This window comes from Malaclemys terrapin, chromosome 3 (genome assembly GCF_027887155.1).
Source record: "Malaclemys terrapin pileata isolate rMalTer1 chromosome 3, rMalTer1.hap1, whole genome shotgun sequence".
Classification (NCBI taxonomy): Eukaryota; Metazoa; Chordata; order Testudines; family Emydidae; genus Malaclemys; species Malaclemys terrapin.
The window spans coordinates 37,366,586-37,393,297 of record NC_071507.1 but is presented as its reverse complement, the minus strand read 5'-3'; the positions used below and the strand labels follow the sequence as shown (position 1 = coordinate 37,393,297).

At 39.6% G+C, this 26,712-nt stretch overlaps 1 protein-coding gene across 2 annotated transcripts in view; it reads right to left on the bottom strand.

Moving 5' to 3' along the window:
* Positions 1-26,712, bottom strand: part of THADA (THADA armadillo repeat containing) — a 327,070-nt gene that overhangs the window by 145,561 nt on the left and 154,797 nt on the right. For both annotated transcript variants that reach the window (XM_054024500.1, XM_054024499.1), the window contains one exon: positions 21,890-22,058. In XM_054024500.1, the coding sequence (XP_053880475.1) occupies positions 21,890-22,058 (169 nt within the window). The remainder of the gene's footprint in view (positions 1-21,889; positions 22,059-26,712) is intronic.

Here is a 26,712-nt window from a genome sequence, read left to right as displayed (position 1 = left end):
GAAACAAGACGACAGAAGTCATCTGGGGTGCATACAGTGATGTTAGCTTTGTATAAAAGTGACTATTGATCTCTTTACATTTTATTAATCTAGTTATGTATACTGCATTGTTTCACAAATAAAGAACAGATAAAAAGGGAAAAAATTGCTGAATATTTGTAACTGGGTGGTAAGGATACAACAGATATTCAAATTGCAATACAGCTGTTTCTTAGATGTTTTTTTTTTTAATTTAGGCCTCATAAATTATAACTCTGCCACTTGACAGATTTTTCCTTTGAAGATTATCAAATCAAATCTCTAACATTATGAAATGTAATGAATAAATACATTTAGACAGTGCAACCATCACGTTTAAATTAAACTTCAGTCCTATGTCGATGCATTCTGTAAATATACAGCTGCAAATGGACCATAACGATTATTTATTTTTCTCTCTCAAATAAACTTCTCCATGAAAAAAACCCTTTTCAATACCTAAAGCACTATTTACTAACTTGAAGGGAGAACATTCTTATATAGTCAGAAAAAGTAAATAACAAATGGATATCTGAAATTTTGTTTTAGTAAATCTTTAACCAAAACACCCCTTAAACTCTAGACAGTCTATAACTAGAGACTGTTTAGAAGTTATAGTCTGGGAAGGGAAAAAAAATTAAATGTGCAAAGAAACCATAGGTATTATTTAAATCAAAGTCAATGGGACTACAGGTGCTAAATCTTTGAAAATGAGGCCATAAGTCAACACAGGAATCAATGAAAACTGAATTCTGATGATGATACTGAGTGGTAGGGCAATTTTGAAATAGAGGAAAGCACTTAAAAGGACAAATATAATCATTTGTAAGATTTCCTGATGATGAGTCTCACCCTTTTACTCAAACCTTTCTGAAACAAAAGTAGACATACAGATATCAATTTTTCTATACTTCTACCTATATATGGAGAAATATGCTTACACCATTTTTTAGGAAAAATTTACTAACACGATTATTTAAATTCTTTGCCATAATTTGACCCCACCAATATTTCCCGGAGAATTTAAGGCCAAAGGATCATTATGATCATCTAATCTGCTGCCCTCCCACATAACTCTGGCCCTTATATTTCAATTAGTAACCCTGCATTGGGCCTAATTCCTGGGTTTACTACATCAACATCTGGTCTCAGATGCAAGGGAACATCAGAAACATTATGAAAACAGAAAGGAAACCCACTAATAAAAACAACAATGTTCTGGGATAGCAGGTGACATCAAGGAAACAGGGACAACACGACAGAGAGTGGGAGGACTAAGGACATTCTGCACAGTGTAGAGACGGGGGAAAACCTCTGACAGCAGAATTCATGGGGGGGCGATTGGCAAACAGTAGATACTGTGGGAAGAAGGAAAGACAATGGGGGAGGCTTGGGGAACATCATGCCTTCAGATCCCCCTCTAGCTATGGGCGTAAGAAAGAGGTATGTTAGGGATATCTCTAACCTCCATTCCCCATCACCCTCTCAGTTTGCTCCCCACCAAAAGTGGGGTAGGAAAGTTTGCAGGTGATACAAAACTACTCCAGACAGTTAAGTCCAAAGCAGACTAAGGTCTGGTCTATACTACCCGCCTGAATCGGCGGGTAGAAATCGACCTCTCGGGGATCGATTTATCGCGTCCCGTCGGGACGCGACAATCGATCCCCGAATCGGCGCTCTAACTCCACCAGCGGAGGTGGTAGTAAGCGCCACCGACAAAAAGCCGCAGAAGTCGATTTTGCCACCGTCCTCACAACGGGGTAAGTTGGCTGCAATACGTCGAATTCAGCTACGCTATTCACGTAGCTGAATTTGCGTATCTTAAATCGACTCCCCGCTGTAGTGTAGATGTACCCTAAGAAGAGTTACAACAAAGACGGGTAACAAAGTGGCAGATGGAATTCAATGCTGATAAATGCAAAGTAATGCACAATGGCAGGGGTGTGCGCAGGGATTTAAATGTGACTACTTTTAAATAGGGAAGGGGAGACCACTTTAAACACCGTCCCGTCACCCAATGGCCCTCAACGCCCCGCTGCCTCCCCCATTCTCCCGGGCTCCAAACACTTACTGGAGGCTGTGGGCAAGGAAAGGGTGGGACTCAGCAGGCTTCCCAGGCTCCCTCTCGCCAGGGCCGGCTCCAGGCACCAGCCCACCAAGCTTGTGCTTGGGGCAGCACCTGGAGGAGGGCGGCGCAGCGCGGCGCTCTGGCCGCCGGGGAGAGCGGAGCCGCAGTGGGCTCGCCGCCCTCCCCCGGCGCTCTGGCCGCCAGGGAGAGCGGAGCCCCGGCCGGTTCGCTGCCCTCCCCCCGGCGCTTTGGACCGCGCGGCGGGAGGCTTTTTTGCCTGGGGCAGCAAAAAAGCCAGAGCCGGCCCTGCTTCTCGCAGAACTCTGCTGCCAGCCGAGCTTACCTGCTCTGGGCGCCATCTAGTGGGGCTCAGTGAGAATGCTAGCTGCAGTGCCCTTTCCCAGGCACATATCCATCTGCATTCAGCCTGACTTCCACCCTGACAGAAAGGGGTGAGGAGGGGCTTGGGGGAGAGGCCAGAGCAGAAGCTGCAGATGGTGGAGGAGATGATTATTGGGGAAGAGCCCCTGCCTCCCTCCCTCCCCCCACCACACATGTCCCTGTACAATGGAAAAATAATCCCAACTATATATAAAAAATGACGTGTCTAAATTAGCTGTTACCAATCAAAAAAAGAGATCTTGGAGTCATCGTGGACATTTCTATTAAAACATCTGTTCAATATGCAGAGGCAGTCAAAAAAGTGAACAGAATGCTAGGAACCATTAGGAAAGGGATAGATAATAAGACAGAAAATATCACTGACACTGTAAGCCCATAGCAAGCCCACACCTGGAATACTGCACGCAGTTCTGGTTGCCACATCACAAATTCATATATATATTACAATTGGAAAAAGTACAGAGAAAGGCAACAAAAATGATTAAGGATAAGGAACAGTTTCCATATGAGGAGAGATTAAAGAGAATGGGACAGTTTAGCTTGGAAAAGAGATGACTAAGGGGGATATGCTAGAGGTCTATAAAGTCATGTCTGGTGTGGAGAAATTGAATAAGGCAGTGTTATTTACCCCTTCACATAACACATGACTCAGGGGTCACCCAATGAAATTAATAGGCAGCAGGTTTAAAACAAATATAAGAAAGTACTTCTTCGCACAACATAAAGTCAACCTGTAGAACTCATTACCAGGGGATGTCATGCCCAAAACTACAAGTGGGTTTAGAAAAGAATTAGATAATTTCATTGAGGATAGGTCCAGAATGGCTATTAGCCAAGGTGATCAGGGATGCAACCCCATGCTCCCAGGGGTTCCTAAACCTTTGACTGCCAGAAGCTGGGACTGGACAACAGGGCATGGATTACTCAATAAATTGCCATGTCCTGGCAATGGCAATGGCTACTGTTAGAAGACAGAATACTGGGCTAGATGGACCACTGATCTGACCCATTATGGCCATTCTTATGTTCTTAGCCCCTTCCACCACATTTCAGACATACCCTGTTTCAGAGGGTGCAAGCTGCTCTGCAGAGAATTGAGTCCAATGAGAAACTTGAAGCTCATGTTTCTACTGACCCATTAGACAGTTAGTATTATTAATATTTCACTAGCTACTAAAGACTCCAAACAGAGTTGGGGTCCCACTGTGCTAGGCATTGTACAAATATAGAACAGAAGATAGTCCCTGCCCAAAGAGCTTACAATAAAAAACAACACAAACAGATACAAGCAAATACAAACAAAAAAGCAACTTGCCAAAAGTACAGTACAACTTGTTTCTAGCTTCCTCCTCAACATAATAAAACTTCTTCCCCTGCTAGCTTTTCCTTTTATATGACAAACCTCTTCCTCAACCAACTTCCCTGCATCCAGCTAACTGTCAAACTTCTACAAAGTCCTTGCTCAGCCTGAATGTCCTCCCCTCTTCACTCACCCCATTTAGGAAAACTCTCAATCTCATTTGGGACAGAAAAATAAAACAAAAGAACCACCAAATGTGTGTTAAGGGTTGCTCTCAGCCCATTCTCACACTCCACTTAGTCTGTTAGATTTTTATAAGTAAAAAAAGTAAAACACACTTTATTCAGAGTCAAGAATCAAACAGCTGCATCCCACCTGCTCCCACCAAATCCTTATACAATTGTTGCTACTTTAGAAATGCAGATGTATAAAATAATTAAACAATAAAACACAGAAAGGACAGGGACAGCCAAAAGGCTAGCACGAGAAAGGACTGTGACTTGCATCAGATAAAAAGACAGTGAGACTAGCAGTAAGGTGATCACAAAGCTGTCGATTCAGGGAAGAAAAGAGGTATTAAATTAATTCTACTGGTTTCCTATTAAAAAGACTTTCCCTCCCTAGTCAAGTATCCTTTTATTTCATTCTGTTTTGTTCACTTGGCTCCATTTTATTACTTGCTGTTCCTTTTCTCCAATCTTGCTTATAATCTTCATTCTAGTGTTTGGGATTCTTAAATTTGGCCGGTGCTGTATGTAAACTTATCCTTTGCCAATTAATTACCCACTTTTTTGTATCTATTTGCCCCTCATCATTCTCTTCTCTCATCCATCACTTTAGATGCTGGTTCTCCAATTCCTTGTCTCAAGTAAAATTATGTTCTGTTTTTTCAAATAGGTTGAGAAAGTCCCCAGAGACCAAACATTGAGACCTTTCTTTGTTTTCTGAATGTAAAATGAATTTTAAAAGATACTGGGTATAATAAAAAGCCCTCATTGTTCATAAATATTTTTCCGGACTGTGACACTTTATAACATATCATGGATTGGTATTTTAAGTCATGTATCTAGGATTATCTTTCTTTTGGCTATGAACCTTTTAAAGACATAGTTTTCAGATCAAAAGGAAGAAAAATACCTATGCGGGTGGGATAGAAAACATGTTTTCATAGATGAAAAATGAACTCTGTAGATTGCGAGATTAAATCCACCATACCACCTAGTAGGATATATCTTCAATACACTTTACAAGTTTCAACTTTTTCCTTCCCAAATGTAAAAACATCCTTTGTCTGTGACAGAATGATAGTACTGCTTTTCTGACTAATCATGGGGGACATTTAATAAGGATTCATAATATAAAACAGGTGCAAGAAATATGTACTTTAATGCATAACTGAACTCTTAAAAATAAGAGAAAAATTTAAGATTTCACTCAAGTTCAGCCTGCTCTTCAGGGAATCCAAATCAGTCAAAACTAAATCAAATTAACTGGCAAATGCTCAAAATAGTTTCACTTTTATAAAGATTTGAATGGAAAAAGAAGTACCTTGTGCCAACATAGTTTGCTTCTAACATCCACATTAATTAAGATATTACAAATATTATAATTTCCCTTTCATTAAACTATTAAGAGTTTACCATGGTGCTAACAATGGTGTTAATAAAAATAATTAATACATTTAGCCACATTAATTAGTTTAAATAAAACTTTAGATGTTGAAAAACACAGCTTATTTCTATATAAAATAGCTCCTGCTTTAAAGATAATTTCAAAAAGGCAACAGTATTGTTTGTTACATACTATGGTATACAAGTTAAAACTGTCTTTTAGGCCCTGAACCATGTACTGCTTTCTACAGGTTTTGGTTTTAGACCATTAAGAGGACAAATATATTAGTCATATTATGTCAAATATATATGCATACCAGCTACATCTGTTTTGCTTACAAGTACTGAGGATTATAAAACCCATCACAAAACGAATATTTTGCCACCTGCAAATTCACTGACTGTTTCAAATAAATCACTACATTATATGGGGAGCAGCAGGGACCGCTATATTTAAGGTGTTCAGCAATTCTTAACAGCATTCAGAGCCAAAATGGGTTACATAACACATCCACACAGTTTAAAAAAAAATACAGAAAAGTGTACCGTGAACAAGACTCAATATGATCATTTTTCTTGTTCATTGTGCATCTTGCAATGTAGAAAAATATAGTGCCACTGGAGTTGGCACATGAATAAAATTACTCAGCTGCCTGTTTGCACTCATGAAGTTACATTAATGCCCCAATCTTGCAAACATGTACATGCTTAACTGTACCGCTGCTTAACTTCAATGCGACAACTTGTAGTAGTAAAGTTAAGCAAATTATGTAACATCTTGTAGAACAATGTACTACTCTGTGTTCCACTTTTAAAAAAAACGTTTTATATAAAAGTACACAGTAAGCTGTTATATAAAACTTACTACAGATTAAGGGCTGCTCTATACTGAAGCTGTACTTCGACCTAAATTACGCTATATCAGTTATGTAAATGAAGTCGATGTAACTTAGGTCGACTTACAGCAGTGTCTACACTGTGCTGTGTCGAGGGGAGATGCTCTTCCACCAGTTTACCTTCTGCCTGTCGGGGACGTGGACTACAAACGGAGACGGGAGAGCGCTCTGCCATCAACTTAGCTTTTCTTCACCAGACCCGTTAAATCAACACCGCTGCATTGATCACAGCACAGTCGATTTAGCCGTAAGTATAGACAAGCCCTAAATGTAACAACATAGTGGAAAATAGACTGGCAGATATAGGTCATCTAAGTCTGCAGTTGAGTTAGTTTTGTAATTAGCTATCTCATCTCAATTGACAAATCTCAGTCTGAAATGCATCTCAAGAAAATTGTGTTGCTGACTGAAAAGAAAACATATAGTTCAGGGGTAGTCAATTATTTTTTGTAAAGATCCAAATTTCTGGGTCAAGAAAATATTCCAGAGAAAATAATAAAAATAATAAAACAATAATAAGTAAATAAAAAGATTTTGGGGTCAGTTCAAAAGCATCTGGCGATCCAGATTTGGCTTGCGGTCTGCCTATTGACTACCTCTGATATAGTACACTAAATCAGGTCCCAAGTCAGTAGCTAAGGTCACTGAATTCAATTATAGTTTTTCATTAATTTCAGTAGGCTCTGAATCAGGCCCTAAATTATTGTAATAAATGTAGAGAAGAATTTATTCTATAAAAAGTCTTTCTATAAAAATATTCTGGAACACTGTGCCAATGAAAATATATTGTTAATACACAATAAAGAACAATTTTTATAAGTACAAGGTTTAAAAATTTTCTTTCATATTTTTAGCACTTGTAGAAATTTTTTGAAAAGTTCTGCATTTTTAAGATATTTTAAAATTCTGTAATTGTCATCTATTTTGTCCAGTCTAAATATTATTTTATATTATTTGAGAAAGTGTGTGTGTGTGTGTGTGTGTGTGTGTGTGGACTATATCTTCAGATTTTTTTTAAAAAAATTAAATAAATAAAATGAACAACCATTTTAATTCCGGTTTGGTGTATGCGCACAGTCAATATATCATTAGGAGAAATATCTTATTGTGATGTATATTCATATTTGTGTATAAATAAATATGAAGGCATTTTCATAGAATCATAAAACTGGAAGGGACCTCGAGAGGTCATCTAGTTCAGTCCCCTGTACTCATGGCAGGACTAAGTATTATCTAGACCATCCCTGGCAGGTATTTGTCCAACCTGCTCTTAAAAATCACCAATGATGGAGATTCCACAATATCCCTAGGCAACTTATTCCAGTGCTTAACCACTCTGGCAGTTAGGAAGTTTTTCCTAATGTCCAACCTAAACCGCCCTTGCTGCAATTTAAACCCATTGCTTCTTGTCCTATCCTCAGAGATTAAGAACATTTTTTCTCCCTCCTCCTTATAACAACCTTTTATGTACTTGAAAACTGTTATGTCCCTTCTCAGTCTTCTCTTTTCCAGACTAAACAAACCCAATTTTTTCAATCTTCCCTCATAGGTCATGTTTTCTAGACCTTTAATCATTTTTGTTAATATGGTCTATTGTTCATATGAATCCATTTAAGTCACTTGGGAAACAGCAGTGTTGCAACTCTTACCATTTTATCACGTTTCACGATATTTGGTGGTTTTGGGGGTTGTTGTTTTTTAAGCCCCAGCTTCTGAAGACAAGTGATACATGAGAACGTTAGCTTTTATTTGAAGGCTTTAGCCTTCATGGTTGCAGAGAAAAGCTTAAAAGATGCCTCAAAAATGAGAAACAAAAGATCCCAACATTTTTTTTTTTAAATCTCATGATTTTAGTGGCCTGACTCGTGATTCTGAACATATGTGATTGGCAATGGGTTGGATCATTTGATGATTGCCTGTTCTGTTCATTCCCTCTGGGACACCTGGCATTGGCCGCTGTTGGAAGACAGGATACTGGGCTAGATGGACCTTTGGTCGGATCCAGTATGGCCATTCTTATGTTCTTGTACAATACTGAAACAGAAAGCTCTTTCTGAAAATTATCAGGTAGACCAAGACTGTCTTCACTGCTTAAAGAGGTGGTTGTTTTTTTTTTACAATGAGATGAATGCAAAAGAGTTCTCACTATAAAATCCAAGGGAGACAATTTCCCTGTAGTGTTTACCGTGAGGTACTTAGGCGAGACCAGTACTACACCTGCTGTTAATTGACCTCCCCGAATTTACCTCACAGTAAAACTACAATGCCTTGTCTCCACTTGAATCCACATGCATTAGTTATCCTGTTGTAAAAACACACTTTTTTTTTTTTAAAAAGCAGTGAAGAAAAAGCCTAAGACATAGCTCTTTTACATATCCCCAGTTAATAGCTCACCTATTTAGGCTAAGTAAGGAACTGAACAAACTAGAAGAGGCTAGATCAAATGACCTAAGAGAGTTGTAAAATCAGACTATAATTTTGTTTCATCCTGAGAACTGGTGATGTGACTCAGGAAGTCAGAGTGTCAATATTTGGAAGAGCTATTGCTTAATTAAAGTAAGGGCTTCTTCAAAGTACTGTCTGGTCTAGATATGAAATCTCTAACTGTTGGTACCATGTGAGCTGATTAAAAAAAAAAGCTAGGAACTGGAAAGATAATTTTTTGGCAAATTTTCCACCATTTTCCATCTCTTCTCCCAAAGTGTCAGCTTCCATTTTGCCAATTTAGCTATGGGTATATTTGTGTTGTACAATGAAAAGTTACTTGGTGCATGGCCTTTGTCTGTTCACATACTTATAAAGCACTATCTACATCTATGACAATATATAGATAGTGAATTAGAATTTACAGCATGAAGAAATAAGACAGCTGCTTTGTTACTGTTACTTATGTTGAGGTGCATGTTTTTTCACTTGACACTAATATTTCTTTTCTCTTTGTTCTGATCTTAAAAGTAAGGCTTATCTTGGACACTAAAAACTGAGCTCTGAAGAAGAGCAGCTGCAAGGAAGTTTCAATTGAAAACATTTAATGATAGTAGTTTTTCTTCTTTGATCTCCAGGTAATAACATGCACTCACTATATTAGTTTTATAAGTTTAACTATGAACTGCTATGCTTTAAATGCTACTGCCAAGCCAAACAAAGTAATTCACAAATGACATTTCTATACCACTGCATCAAGTCAACCCAACTAAATATTAAAGTATCATGAACCATAATGCTAATTACATGGAGTATTTTCATAAACATGAGACCTAAACCTGCAAGATGCTGAGCATTTCCTGCAAGGCACTGAGCTCCTGACCCACTGAAGTCAAAATGAGTTTACCAACCACTTCAATGACACAGTATCAAGCCTTGAGTGCCCTCATCTCCCTTTGGGCCCAATTCTCATATCATATGCACTAGGTTTACACAACAGGACCTCTACTGACTTCACTGAAGCTACACGGTTTATACCTGTGAACAGAGGCAGATTACGGTTTTGTGGAGCTCTGGGCCAGAGCAAGTGGGGGTCCTTCCCCACCCCTTCCACCTGCAGTCCCTCCCGACCCCCTCCTGGGGAGCGGGGTTGGGGCGCAGGGGCTTCCCCTGCTCACCAGCAGGAGAGCTGAGCGGGCGGAGCGGGGCAAGCCCCTCACCCCGACCCCATTCCCTGGGAGGAGCACCGGGTGGGCAGACAGAGCGGGTCAAGCCCCTGTGCCCTGCGTGCCATGGGAGCACCCATTTTTCCAGGGCCCCTGGGCATGAGCCCCATTGACCCAGTGGCTAATCCACCACTGCCTATGAGAGAAGCATAAGGGCTACTGATTTCAGTAGCAACAATCACATCCTTTCAAAGCATTTATAACACACGAGCTAAAAGGAATAGTTTGAACTAGTTTAGGCTACGTATTACAAGAAAGAAGAAAAGCTTTCCTTCACCAGATTATTCTTATGAAATAGTGAGTTAACTACTTATAACTATTATCAGATTTTGTATTTCAATGGAAGGTCATTTAGGAATGTAAAAATCTTATTAATTTTTGGGTAAAACAAAAAATTACTACAACTTCTTAAATATAATGGATTGTTCTGCTTATGCTTAATGTAAGTAACATTCAAGAATGATATTTAAATTTTCAGCCCTATGCAGTTTTAATTCGAGACAAAGTCACTCAATATTTATACACAGCTGCTTGAATGGAATAAACATCTAAATAAAATAGAAAAATTAAATAACACTAAATACTTAGCACGTTTATAGCAACTTTCAGCCAGCGGTCTCAAAGTGCCTGCTCGTGACCTCCGGGAGGAATTGTTTCTCAGGTGATACAAAAAAATATCCTGCAGCTCCCCAGTGCACAGAGGGAGTGTGGACACACCACCACACATTTGGATAATGAACTTGCTTTCCTTTGTGTACCATGTTAGCTGTAGACAGTGGAGTGGGACGGATCAAGGAGCCCTACCTCAGCCTCTCTCTCTTTAGGCTAACTTGTATCCCAGAGGTGCTATGGGGAGTGCAAGCACTCCGTCCAGAGTGAAAGGAATACTGCTGTGACTGGCCCTTGTGTAAGGGATGCAAGGAAGATGAAGTGGGAGTAGGGCTCATTGTACTTTCCCCATATCTTTCCATGGCACTCAGCTACCTGATTCTAATTGTTAATCCTCGCAAGACCTCTGTGACGTAAATAAATATTATTATTATTCACACTTTACAGATCGGCAAACTGAGGCAAACTGAGGCACAGAGAAGTTAACTGAAACCACACTGCCTCTTTTAATAATCTTCATTCATTTGATATTGAAAAAATATATCAGTTTTATAGGATAAAAGGCATGAGCCCAATCCTGCTCTCACTGAAGTCAATGGGAGCTGTATGTGGCTCATAAAATAGAAGATGATGACATGGTTGTGTTTAGATTTTTCTGTCTGAAGAAATAAACCTATTCTCTGCTACTGTAGGTTTAATCCAAAATACTACATCATCTGCTACACAATTAGTTATAGCAGTTCAATAAAAGAACATCTTGTGTGGACTGTGTGTGTTCTCATTAGTCAAGCTTTTTCCAAGCAAATGAGCAAGATGGTTCTAGATACTAATGAACAGAACCTGATGACTGAACACTTCTATCTGTATCTCACACCCTGTTATTCCACTGCACTAATATGACGGGATTCCAGTCCTACACATATAGCACAGCTTTTGAAGTCAAGTAACCCCCACATTACTGATACAGGTTTCATAAAATGAAAAGAACAAAAGGTCTGTTTTGCTCAGAAAAGCAAGCTGAAAGTTCATATGCCTATCACTTTTTCAAAATCATTATTTATAATCTCAGAGGGGTAGTCATGTTAGTCTGTATCAGTAAAAACAACAAGGAGTCCTTGTTAGTCTCTAAGGTGCCACAAGGACTCCTTGCTGTTTTTATTTATAATCTATTAATGGATTAATTAAAATTGGTATCAATAGAGACATTTTTGGAACAAACTGATAAATTAAACGGTAATAAGTTACCAGGACTGGATGGTATGCACCCAAGAGTTCTGAAGGAACTCAAATATGAAACCGCAAAACTACTAATTGTGGTATATAATCTATCACTTAAATCAGCCTCTGTACCAAATGACTACAGGATAGCTAATGTAATGCTGATTTTTAAAAAAGCTCTGGCGGCAATCCTGGCAACTACAGGCTGAGAAGCCAAACTTCAGTACTAGGCAAATTGGTTGAAACTATGGTAAAGAACAAAATTATCAAACACAGAGATGAACACAATATGTTGGGGAAGAGTCAACACAGCTTTTGTAAAGGGAAATCATGCCACACAAATCTATTAGAATTCTTTGAGGGCATCAATCAGCATGTGGAGAAGGGTGATCCCAGTGAATACAGTGTACTTGCACTTTCAGAAAGCCTTTGACAAGGTCCCACACCAAAGACTATTACAAAAAGTAAACAGTCATGGGATAAGAGGGAAGGTCCTCCCATGGATCAGAAACTGGTTAATAGCCAGGAAACAAAGGGTAGGAATAAATGGTTAGTTTTCACAACAGAAAGAGGTAAGCAGCAATGTCTGTAAAGGATTTGTACTGGGAGATGCGCTGTTCAACATATTAATAAATGATCTGGAAAAGGGTGTAAACAGTGCAGTGGCTTTGTCTGTAGACGATACAAAACTACTCAAGATCGATAAGCCCAAAGCTAACTGCAAAAAGTTACAAAACTATCTCTTAAAACTGGATGACTGGGCAATAAAAAGGCAGATGAAACTCAGTGTTGGTAAGTGTAAACTAATGCACAATGGAAAACATAACTATAAGTATAAAATGATGGGGTATAAATTAGCTGTTACTACTCAAAAAAGAGATCTTGGAGTCATGGATAGTTCTCTGAAAACATCCACTCAATGTGCAGCAGCAGCAGTCAAAAAAGGCTAACAGAATGTTAGGAACCATCAGAAAAGAGATAGATAATAAGACAGAAAATATCATAATGCCATTGTATAAATCTATTGTAAGCCCACACTCTGAACACTGCATGCAGTTCTGGTTGCTCCATCACAAAAAAGTTATATTAGAATTAGAAAAAGTACAGAGAAGGACAACAAAAATTATCAGGGGTATGAAACAGCTTCCATATGATGAGAGATTAAAAAGACAGGGACTGTTCATCTTAGAAAAAGAGATGATGAAGGGGGGATACGGTAGAGGTCTATGAAATCATGAATGGTGTAAACAAAGTGAATAGGAAGGTATTATTTATTCCTTCACCTAACACGAACCAGGAGTTACCCAATGAAATTAATAGGAGTCAGGAGTAAAACTAAATTAAGACAGTACTTCTTCACACAACACAGAGTCAACCTGTGAAACTCATTGCCAGAGGATGTTGTGAAGGCCAAAGGTATAAGTGGGTTAAAAAAAGAATTCAATAACTTCATGGAGGATAGGTCCATCAATGGCTATTAGCAACCCCATGCTCTGAGTGTCCCTAAATCTCCAACTGTCAGAAGCTGGGACTGTACAACAGTGAAAGGATCACTTGATAATTGCCCTGTTCAGTTAATTCCCTCTAAAGCATCGGCTACTGGCCTGTCAGAAGACAGGATACTGGGCTAGATGGACCATTAGTCTCACCCAATATGGCCAATACAGAGATCAGGTAATTAAGCACATTTTAACTAGGGCTGTTGATTAATCGCAATTAACTCATCCGATTAACTCAAAAATATTAATCGCAATTAAAAAACTTATTCACAATTAATCACAGTTTTAATTGCACTGTTAAACAATAGAATACCAATTGAATTTTATTAAATATTTTGGATGTTTTTCTACATTTTCATATACATTGTATTCTTGTTGTAACTGAAATAAAAGTGTATATTATTTTTGATTACAAATATTTGCACTGTAAACTTGATAAACAAAAGAAATAATATTTTGCAATCACCTCATACACTACTGTAGTGCAATCTCTTTGTCGTGAAAGTGCAACTTACATAACTGCACTAAAAACAAAACAATCTAAAACTTCAGAGCCTACAAGTCCACTCAGTCCTACTTCTTGTTCAGCCAATCGCTAAAACAAATAAGTTTGTTTACATTTACAGGAAATAATGCTGCCCTCTTCTTATTTACAATGTCACCAGAAAGTGCAAACAGGCATTTGCATAGCACTTTTGTAGCTGGCATTGCAAGGTATTTATGTGCCAGATATGCTAAACAATCGTATGGCCCTTCATGCTTCGGCCACCATTCCAGAGGACATGCTTCCCTGCTGATGACGCTTGTTAAAAAAAAAATGCGTTAATTAAATTTGTGACTGAACTCCTTGGGGGAGAATTGTGTGTCCTCTGCTCTGTTTTACCCGGAATTTTGCCATAAATTTCATGTTATAGCGGTCTCGGATGATGACCAAGCATGTGTTTCTTTCTTTCACTGTAGATTTCACAAAACACAAAGAAGGTACCAATGTGAGATTTCTAACTGACCCAAGGTTTAAGAATCTGAAGTGCCTTCCAAAATCTGAGAGGGAAATCTGTAAATTCAACTTTCATGATAAAGAGATTGCATTACAGTACCTGTAATACGTGAATTCAAAAATACTATTTCTTTTGTTTTTTTACAGTGCAAATACTTGTAATCAGAAATAAATAAAAAGTGAACACTGTTCACTGTTTATTCTGTGTTGTAGTTGAAATTAATATATTTGAAAATGTAGAAAACATCCAAAAATATTTAAATAAATGGTATTCTATTATTGTTTAACAGTGCGTTTAATTGCAAGATTAATTGTTTTAATCGCTTGACAGCCCTAATTTTAACACAACTAAACTCAGAATTATATAATTTTCTAGGATGAAAACAGTTTTCTTTTAACCTGAGTGCTTTTCTCTTAAACATGCAGGCAAATGATGCAATCCCATCACTTTCTTTTAGAAAATAACTGCCTACTTATTTTTATAAAAATTCTCTATTTGCTTAGCTCGTTACAAATCTCATGTGTAACGACTGAATTTACTGTGATGACAGATGAGTGGACTGGACTTGTAAATTAGAAGCAGTGTGGCTAATACATACATTGTGCTCAGTTAAACTGGGCATCAAGATATCAAAGTTAGACTATATGATGTTTACTTACCACCCCTCACCCCCACCCCCACAAACTCCAGTTTTAAGAGGGACAGGTAGCCTCAACAAACAGAAACTAATTTTAAGAGAATTTATCCTATACCCCTAATCATTTTTAGTACAAAATCATCACCTTACCAAAAAGACAGTAGGGAACAAACAAGGGGAGGGAAACATTCCACAGAATTTAATTCAAATATATAAAGAGATTTCACTTCTTTACCTCTTCTGCATACAAGCATTTTTACTACTTGCAATCAGTGACAGATTGGCCACACTGTAGACTGAATGTCCTATTTGTCCACAAAATGAGTATGGGGCATAGGCAGTGATAATGTGTCTCAGCTGTTTGCTGGAGGGATCCTATGTCTAGGTGAGAGAGAGTATAATTCAGACTCCATATGCATCCAGTCTTTGGCCTTTCTGCTCAGAATGCCAACAAGGAAGTCAATAAGTACTAATGGTGGTGGTTTTGTGATGTGTTAATTGAGATTGCATTGCTATGGGCTGAATTTAAAGAATGAACAGGCAATGTCAAATCTTCAAGAAAATGAGAAGAAAACGGCATTGCACCTGTAAGAGGTGGGAGGGGTAAAACTCAGAAAAATTAAAATGCAGTAAGAAAACCCTACTGGGGAGCAATAGGCAGTTAGCAACGAACTGGACTTGGAGGAATGGGTTCTGTGCCAGTAAACAGAAGGCACAGCTGATATAAACTGTATAAACTGGGAGCCAACATGCAGACAAGTCTACTTTTTATCATGTTTGAGCTCCAGGATAGGAAAACTCTTTTAGAAAGAAAATATCCTTTGAAGAAACTCTAGGAGAAAGACAGAAAGAAATAATGATAGCACTCTAGTCTATTAGTTGTTTTCAGAGAAATGTTCCAAGAAATTCCCAACTTGTCACAAGCAGTTAAGAGAAATGATTAACACCACATTTCAACCAGAAGAGCCACAAATGAGCTAGATGGAGGTATCAGAATGGCATTATATGTTCTTGAGTGCAGTTCCAGGACAGTATGACATAAGGCTGGGACATATGATCAGATGAAGTGGATGTTCGAGTAAAAAGTGGAAGGGGAGTCTTGAGAGGCATAACCCAGACACAATAGAGATCCAGTGGTCAAAAGCATAAGAGAAGGAAAAAGTGGAGACTGCCAGCAATCATCCCAGACATGCTTCAAGAGGGACTGCGAGGAATAGTGACACAATGACTCTCTCCATGCCCCACTCTCTTCCCAACATGGCAGATATCACACACAGGTATTTTATAAACAGTGCAAGAAAAACGATGCAACATTTGCTCAAAGCTACCTCCTCCAATTACATCTTGCTTATATCAACTGGTTTTCTGCTGTCCTCATGCCTACAAAAGGAGGATGTGATCTGGTTCTGAATATTTTTGCAAGTTATACTCAATTTTCAAAACTAATCAGAAGAGCTTTTCAAAAATGCAACTCTAATTTTCATTTAAAATCATTACCTACCCTCCTTTTTTATGGCTCTACATATATAGATAAGAGCTAAATATCTTTCTATCTGAGAATAGCTAAACCAGGATTTCAGCAATTAAAATGAAACCAGTCTCCTTATCCTTTTCAATTACAATCAATGGTGGTTTTATTCAGCAAGTAATTAGAGGAACCATAACTGAATGTGTCTTTTTTCTTTATTTATGTTATGTATAGTGCTATCATTACAGTGCATGAAGCCATGTATTCTGGGCTTTTTTTGGTTTCATTTCATTATTTAAAAGGGGAAAGCATATACTCACTTTAAAGGGACAATGTCAGATTGTTTCACAAACTTATATATTTTGTAAATATATTTTTAAAAGGGGAAGGGGAAAATTTACAAAGCCCAATAAAATAGATTTTTCATGAATTTTTGATTTTTAAAAACAATTTTGTTTTGAGGTAAATATTCCTCTCCTGCAGCATATACAACCCAACCACTGCAGGCCAGTGGCCCTGCTCCTGTAAGTGAAATTAATAAGATAGTACTAGAAAGAAAAGTGAAACTGTTCCAAAGTGAGTGAAATACAAAAAAAGTAAACAAAACAGCATGATGAAAAGTTAAGTTTGATAAAGATTTATAAATATTTGCCATTTTAATTATTTTTTGTCAAGGTCCCAATTCATTGATCAGGGTATAGACATGGTCCAGACTCCAGAGAAAATATTTAAAAAACAAACAAACAACAACAATGATAATAAATAAGTAAATAAAAAGATTTTGGGGTCCATTCAAAAGTGTCTGGTGGTCCAGATTTGGCCTATGGTCCGCTTATTGCCTACCCCTGATGTAAACCATACATGAGAGATAAACTTTTTTTTTTTAAATGATTTTTCATTTTTCACTATTTTGACAAATTCCTATTCATTATGACAGTGTAGTACTCCAGGGCCACCCAGAGGATTCAGAGGGTCTGGGGCAAAGCAATTTCAGGGGCCCCTTCCATAAACAAAAGTTGCAATACTATAGAATACTATATTCTTGTGGGGGGCCCTGCAGGGCCCGAGGCCTGGGGCAAATTGCCCCACTTGCCCCCCACTCTGGGCAGCCCTGTAATACTCAGACCAGTATAAGTTATTTCCTCCCCCCCCCCCATATTAATGTACCTCATGTTATCTTTTCTGTTAGAGAATAATTGCTTCTCAAGAAGGTGACTTGGAAATTTCTACAAAATAATGATATTTCCTGCAATAATTTAAGTGCCATGGAGAACATTTATTGCATACATTTGTGTACCCAGGACACTTTGGAGTTGGACCTCACAGATGTCTGGTGAGGACAAAACCCTGAACCTCATAAGTACTTTTCTTTTTATGCACAAAATGGTCAACACGAATCTTGTTTTACACTGGAGAATAGCTTTATAGTCAAGAGTTTCAAGACAGGAACTATTTTTGCCCCTTAACAGGACCTAGTGTTGCTGTAGACTCAATTATTAAAAGCCCCAGGCTAGCAATGACCAAACTTGGCTCAAGCTGACTGAAGCAGTTCATAAGCTATGTGAAATAAGTTGGTGGTCTCAGTCCACAGATGTCAATATCACAAAGACCATCATTAGAAATGAAACCCTTTTTTAGCAGCCTCAGCATGGAGACTGAATTACCCTCTCAGCTTCCCAAAAATACTTCTGCTAGAATACTAAAGAAAGAACACTGGTGTTACAGTCAGGCCAATTTTGTACTGCCACTACCTGGGATATGCCTATTTTACAGATAAACAAAAGATTTTATTCTTTAGATAACACTGTCTGGCTCCTTTCACAAGCACTGAACTCTCTTCTATAAAATAAAATAAAGCAGGAAGGAAGATAGATTTGCAAGCAGATTTTCATTTCAGAGTCTAAAAATAGTGAGGGAATTATTGGAGATCTACAACTAACTTTATGTAAATTAATGATAAGCCAGAAACTAAATCGGATATATCATGGGGCACAGCTAAAGATAATAGCTGTATAGGGACTCCCCTCCATTTCCCCTGTCCTAAAATTGCTGACCATACAGGAAATTTAAGAGAAAAGAACACTCTGGAAAAGACATAAGAACTCACAATAGGAAGGTGTGCCAAGATACATTGAGAGCCATGGGCAGTTGCAGGCTAACAGAAGTGAACATGCACAATAAGGCACTGTCAGATGAATTCTCATGAAAAAAGGCAATAAAGTAGCTAAATTACTAATATGACAAATTTAAAAGTAAGCACAAAACACAACTGATTACCCTAAATTAAAAGAACAGCAGGTGAGTTAATTTACAATTCCAAATTGTTTCCTAGAATTTGACCTCCAGTTACAGAATATGAAGCTTATCACAGCTGGGTTCAGAATTAAGAAGCCCATAGAAAAGACTTAATTGCTCCATTTAAAAGTGAACAATAAAAATTGTTTGGAACAAGAAAAAGATTTAGAGAACGTACAAGGAAACAAACAAAGCTACTGTCCATAATGTCTTAAACTATAAAGCACTTTCAAATACCCATCCCCAAATATGACAGGTCTACATTAACACTCCTGTACAAATAGAGTTGGCCTGCCACTCTGTACCCTATCAATATACTCTCAGTCTGAAGAAATTAGAGGATATCATATGCTATGATTAAAATTTACAAGAGATGTCAGCACTCATGGTTCAGACATAAAGCAACTACTACTATCATATGATTAAGAAATTTCCCCTATAGGCAAATTACTAGATAATTGTCCATTGTGGGAATATCATACTTGCCTCAGAAGCAACTGATAATTGCCAGAGACAGGACATGGAAGCATACGGACCACTGGTCTGATCCAATATGGCAACTCATATCTTCCTATGCAAATAATTTCTCAAACATAGATATCAAAATCTGACGAAGATCATTGCTAAAAGGATGGGAATAAACCTCACATGTAAATGTCAGCAGATTACTAAGTATTCCCACTCAAAGTTGATGAAATTATTTAATATCATTTTGTCTTTAGTGTGAAAAATGTGTCTGTTTGCATCAAATGGACTTCCTTCTGGAAATCCTGGAAAAATGCAATTTATGAAAAAAATCATAAAGTGGGTAGATATTACCAGTTTACAAGAAACAGCACAATTCTGAGTGAAAATGTGAAAGAAAATGCATTACTGTAGAAAAGAATGCACTGAGGGTGTCCGTTACTATTTCATTTTTTGCCACAGCTATCTTGAACTGATAGCTCATTCCTTCAGAGACAATCACCGTATCAAAGAAAAGAAAGCATGTATTACTGATACTTGCGTGTCCCAAGAAGTTTCTCCAATAACAGATAAAAAGTTCTCTCTTTGTCACAGCTGCATATTTTAAAAAGGGACATGATCAACTTGAAAGCCATGTCTGCATAAAAGGTTTTTTTTTAAATCTACTATAGTTATAAGATTACTATATTACTAAGATTACTATTCTCAAAACATTAGAGGAACAAATGTTTCTCTAATTTAAGTTTCTTTACTTTGTGCATTTAATAGCACTTTTGTGTACAGTCAGTTTTACTAAAAAAGAACAGGAGTACTTGTGGCACCTTAGAGACTAACAAATTTATTAGAGCATAAGCTTTCGTGGGCTACTGCCCACTTCTTCGGATGCATATTGACCTGTCCTCGCTTACAGACAACACCCCAAACTAAGGCAAATACGCACCAGCAACCACACATCACTGAACAAAAACACTGACCCAGGAACCTATCCTTGTAACAAAGCCTGATGCCAACTCTGTCCACATATCTATTCAAGTGACATCATCGTAGGACCTAATCACATCAGCCATACCATCAGGGGCTTGTTCACCTGCACATCTACCAATGTGATATATGCCATCATGTGCCAGCAATGCCCCTCTGCCATGTACATTGGCCAAACCGGACAGTCTCTACGCAAAAGAATTAATGGACACAAATCTGACATCAGGAACCATAATACTCAAAAACCAGTGGGAGAACACTTTAACCTGTCTGGCCATTCAATGACAGACCTGCGGGTGGCTATATTACAACAGAAAAACTTCAAAAACAGACTCCAACGAGAGACTGTTGAGCTGGAATTGATATGCAAACTAGATACAATCAACTCAGGATTGAATAAGGACTGGGAATGGCTGAGCCATTACAAACATTGAATCTATCTCCCCTTGTAAGTATTCTCACACTTCTTATCAAACTGTCTGTACTGGGCTAGCTTGATTATCACTTCAAAATTTTTTTCTCTCTTACTTAATTGGCCTCTTAGAGTTGGTAAGACAACTCCCACCTGTTCATGCTCTCTGTATGTGTGTATATATATCTCCTCAATGTGCATCCGAAGAAGTGGGCAGTAGCCCACGAAAGCTTATGCTCTAATAAATTTGTTAGTCTCTAAGGTGCCACAAGTACTCCTGTTCTTTTTGCGGATACAGACTAACACGGCTGCTACTCTGAAACCAGTCAGTTTTACTGTTTCCCAGTAATGTTAGGTAGCCAGTTTTTCTTGTGCTAAAAAGACCCTTTTAAATATTGACAGAAGAGCAAAAACACAAACAAATAATGTCTCTTTACAGTCCTATGTCCTAATAGTTCAAAAAAGAAAATCAAAAACAAAAAGAGATCAAGAGCACATTTCTAGAAACAAAATGGAAATACAGATGTTAACAAACCCTTAGACATCATTATTTCTGCCTGGGAGGTTTTCTCTCTGCATTTTTGGGCTCAGAGAATTTTTTGGAATAATACTGTTTCACAAATGTATAAATTTAATTCAAGTATCTGTATCTCATATTCTTTAACCTTTTCATTATTTTCAGTTTTGCTTTTCAATTATGGATTCAATTAAATATTTATTTATAGGTTATTTACGCATTTCTACATATGGGGCCAAATTCTGATGTTTCTTAATTGGTAATGTAAGTTACATAAGTCAGTGTGTAAGAGGAAGTGGGTGTAGAATACATGCCAAGAGGACAACAAGGTGAGGTTGTGGCAAGAGGGGCAACCAAAAGGATCATGACAAATGTGTCAGATAAGTAAGGAGGATAGACAGACAGGATATGGGAGTGGGAGACTGACCTGCCACAGAGTTGGTGTGTGACCTTGGGCAAGTCACTTAACCTCTCTGCACATATATGTTCACATCGGTAAAATGGGAATAATGATATTTTCCCACTTCTTAAAAGCATTCTGAGATTCAAAGATGAAAAACTTTATATTAGTGTCATTGCCGTCATACACCATCTTGCACCCTTTTTGTAGATTGCTGTTTCTTACAACTCTGTCCTTCTGCTCCTTTCGCATGTATATTAAATCAACTTACACTAAGTTACTGAACTGTGATTTATATCAACATTTAAATCATCTATGAATTTGGCTTCCTATATTTATCATCTTAGACAACTGATTTGTAAAGTGCTTTCATACACTGCTTAATAAGTGCTTCTCTACTCACCATGAATTATGACTACATCGTATTACACAAAAGGAGAACTTACTTGTAGAAGCATTCCATGAACAGAATTCTGTCGTATACATGGATTGGTGCACTCTGGAAGCTCAGCAAGCAGAGATTGTACTGTATGTGGTATCTGGTTTATCATAACAAATGGAACAAGGGCTCGGCCTGCCATCTCACGTGAACGATACACAGGAGAGTAGCCACATCTAGAAAAGGGAGAAACACGTTTGTCATCCACATACAGTGAATGCATTGCTATTACTTAACAAGCAACAGTTACACATTTATCCAGATATGATTATTTTAATGTATTCTGAAATAAAAATGCAAAATAAATGACTAAACACAGTGAAAACTAAACCAAAACATGTTCCTTACAAAACATACTTTTATAATATTTCCTCTAGCTACTGATAGGGTGTAATTCCAGCCACCTATATCTAAATATATCCACGCTAGATTCTATTCTTCAAAAATGTCCTTGTCTTCTTGAAGACAAAAATATAATGGGACCATAGACCCAGCTGTTCAGTAACAGCCATCTATGTTGCCCATTGATGTTACTAATGACAAACAGTAACCGCGAATTTGAACATGCTAATTTATTAATTTTACTAAAATTTATGATTCTCAATATGCCTAACACACATTTTATATGAACAAGATATACAAATATAAGGTACATTTTTAATAGGACACAAGTTCCTAAAACAAATGCATAAGAAGGTTTTGATTAGTACACAGCAGACACACTTAGGCCTGGTCTACACTACAAAGTTAGGTCAATATAAGCCACACTAGGTCGATTTAATAACATACGTGTCTACACTACCAAGTCCCTTCCACCAATCTAAGTGGCCTGTAAAGTCTACTTCTGTACTCCATCTCAGCGAGAGGCATAGCGCTTGATTCAACATCCATGGGTCAACAAATGGATAGTGTAGACATCATGTTGTGTAATTCGAATTAATTGGCCTCAACGAGGTGTCCCACAGTACTTCGCTATGACCGCTCTGGAGAGCACTTTCAACTCCACTGCACGTCAGCCAGGTACACAGAAAACAGCCGCTCCCCTGTTCAAGCCCCGGGAACTTTTGAATTTTCATTTTCTGTTTAATCAGTGTGGAGAGCTCGCCAGCACAGCTCATCATGGATAAGGCTACAATTATGTTACAGAGGTCATGGAATCTGTGACTTCCATTGACCTCGGTGACATTTTCTCCCCAGGCTGGAGCTCCCACCCAGCCCCACCCCCGTAGCTACCCAGTCGTTGCAGGGGCCTGGCGGACCCTGCAGCTGCCCAGCCACGGCGTGGGGATTCCCCGCAGCTGCCCAAACGCAAAGGGTGTGTGTGTGGGGTAAACTCCCTGCAGCTGTCCAACCACGGAGGGCGGTGCAGGGACTCCCTGCAGCTGTCCAGATGCAGCGGGTGGACCCCGTAGCAACCCAGTCCCGCGGGCTGGGGGACCCTGGAGCTCCCACACACGGCAGCAGTAGGGGACCCGGGAGAAGTGGGTGCTGAACCCACTTACCCTTTTGTCAGGGATATTTTTAGCGAAAGTCAGGGAATTTTTGTTTATTTCCCATGACCTGTCCATGACTTTTACTAAAAGTATCTGTGAGAAAAACGTAACCTTAATCATGGAGACTCAAGGCCGCAAACGCGCTCCAGCATGGAGTACCCAAGAGGTGGTCTATCATATTGCTGTGTGGGGAGGAGAATCTGTGCAGGCAAAGCTCCGATCCAGCAGAAGAAACACTGACATCTATGCCAAGATCGCATGGGGGAGAAGAGCTACAGCAGGGACATACAACAGTGCCACATGAAAATAAAGGAGCTATGGCAACCATACCAGAAGACAAGGGAGGCGAACAGTTGTTCTGGTTCTGCCCCACAGACATGTCACTTTTATGAGGCGCTGCATGAGATTCTCGGCGGGGACCCCACCACTACCCCAAAACGCTCCATGGATAACTCCCAGGAGCCCCAGGCGACTTTGAACAATGAGGACATTGTTGATAAGAAAGGAGGAGGAGGAGAACGTGAGGCTGGCAAGCAGAGAATCCATTCTCCCTGACAGCCAAAAACTGTTTTAAACCCTGGAACCCATCTCTTCACAGGACCAGTTGGTGGCAGAGCATGATGCTGAGGAAGGCACCTTTGGTGAGTACACATTTCCAATCTAACTGTAGGGATTACATAAGAACTGTTTCCATGCACGGGGATGGCCCGGGAATCTTCCATGGAGATCTCTAGGAAGCTTTCATAGAGGTACTCTGCAATCCTTTGCAGCAGGTTTCTGGGAAAGGCTGCCTTATTTCGTCCACCACGGTAGGACACTTTCCTGTGCCATTCCAGTATTAACTCTGCTGGCATCTTTGCAGCACAAAGACCAGGTCTGTACCCAGACGCTTGCAGCATCTGCTCCCTTACTGCATCTGTTACCCTCAGGAGAGTGAGATTGCATAAGGTCACCTAGAGGAAACGGGGAAACTTTGCAATAGCCCTTAAACCAGAAAAAATTCAACAAGTAATCCGCCCCATTTGGTGAAATCTGGGTCACACAACCACACTTTCCCAAACATGCTGTGGTTGTGGTTGGAAGGGATCACCATGTATTGCAAGCAGCATTGGAAAAAATAGGAGGAGAGAGGGTGGCGGCTTCCTGTTTTCTCCCTTCCCCCCCCCATTTATAAAAAACAAACTATTTGGGGAGCTTTACGCTGGTGCCTGTCGTCAAGCACTATCCAGGTTGCAAGGGAAAGAGGGCTTTTCTCAATTTCCAACCTGTGATCCCAAGGCTGTCTTCACAAAGCAGCAGCACAAGATCTCTTGCCCATGCCTTGTGGCTGTACTCACCATGGATGGAACAGCAAACCGACTCTTGCAATAGCCAGTGGTTTTGATTACGTTGTGACTTGCAGTGAAGTATATTGAGGGGTGTTTTTATTTTATTTTTATAAAAAATAATTAACCTTGCACCAGAAACAATGCATGCACTGTTAATGCTACCCTGGTGCTTTGCATTCCTTGCAGCGGAAACCTTGTCCGTCAGCACATCCTCCACACCAGGACAGAGACTTTCGCAGATTAAAAGGCGGAAAAAGAAGACTCGGGAGGATATGTTCAATGAGTTAATGTGCATCTGCGAGAATGACAAGACGAAGCTCAGAGCATGGAGGATTACACTGTCTGAAAACCTGGACATGGACAGGGAGGACAGGAGAGTGTGCAAGGAACAAAAGCGTGCCATGCAAGAGATGCTGCGGATTATGAAGGAACAAACAGCCATGTTGAGGAAGAAGAAAGGCAGCTGGATGCTAGAGAGTCCCTCTACAGCCTATGCTGAATCTGCTGCCATCATCGCCCCATTCTACATCCTCCTCCCCAAACCGTCCTATGAGGTGGAGAGGGAGTTTGGTATCCCTTATACTCAACACCAGGGTTAGGTACGAGGATCAGAAGGCACCCATTCCCACACCTTTGATTGTTATTGCAGTGCATCTCTAAGCAAGCTTTCCACATTTCTCCCACCACAGTGTTATCAGGGCTTTTGCCCCAGGTTATCTTACTTTTCTTTACTGTCTCTGTTTGGTTTTGTGCATAATAAAAGTGAATGGATTGAGGAGAAAAGGCTCTTTATTCATTCAACACACGGTGGTTGGTGGGGATGGAGTTTACAGGGGAGAAAATGCAATGGAGGGGACAGTTTGGTAAGGAACAACACAGATAGGTCTCACATTACTCTGGCTCATTGCTGAAACTTGTTTTCAAAGCCTCACAGAGACGCAGCACCCCTCAATGTGCTCTTCTTATTGCCCTGGTGTCTGCCTGCTAGACAATCTGCCTCAACCCTCCACCCCAGTGGAAACTTTTCTCCCTTTGTTTCACAGATATTATGGAGCACACAGCAGGCAGCAATAACAATGGGGATATTGCTTTCACTGAGGTCTAACCTAGTAAGCAAACAATACCAGCGATCTTTGGAATGTTCAAGGGCACATTCCACCACCATTCTGCACTTGTTCAGCCTATGGTTGAACGGGTCCTTACTGCTGTCCAGGCTGCTGGTGTACGGCTTCATGAGCCATGGGAGCAAGGGATAGGCTGGGTCTCCCAGGATCACGACTGGCATTTCAACATCACCAATGGTTATTTTGTAGTCTGGAAAGAAAGTCCCTGCTTGCAGTTTTCTGAACAGATGCACGCATCATGCACCTTTCCCGACCATTCCACGTTGATATTGGTGAAATGGCCCCTGTGATCCACCAGCACTTGCAACACCATCGAGAAGTACCCCTTTCAGTTTGTGTACACTTTGGCAAGGTGGTCTGGTGCCAAGATAGGGATAGGCTTTCCGTCTATCACCCCACCGCAGTTAGGGAACCCCATCGCGGCAAAACCATCCACTATGTCTTGCACGTTGCCTAGAGTCACTACCCTTCTTAGCAGAAGTCTGTTGATGGCCCTGCAAACTTGGATCACAACAGATCCCACAATAGATTTACCCACTCCAAATTGATGCCCCACTGACTGGTAGCAGTCTGACGTTACAAGCTTCCACAGAGTTATTGCCACTCGCTTCTCCACTGTCAGAGCAGCTCTGATTTTAGTATTGCTGCGCTTCAGGGCTGGGGAAAGTTTTTCACACAGTTCCTGGAAAGTGGCATTCAAAAGTTCTGCAGCCACAGCTCATCATCCCATAGCTGCATAACGATGCGGTCCCACCAGTCAATGCTTGTTTCCCGAGCCCAGAAATGGCACTCAACCATGTAAAGGTGATGCGTGACTGTCGTCAGCAACTGCAAATTGCTCTGCTCTGTCTTCCAGCAGGGCTGCTTGCGTGGCATCACGTTGTT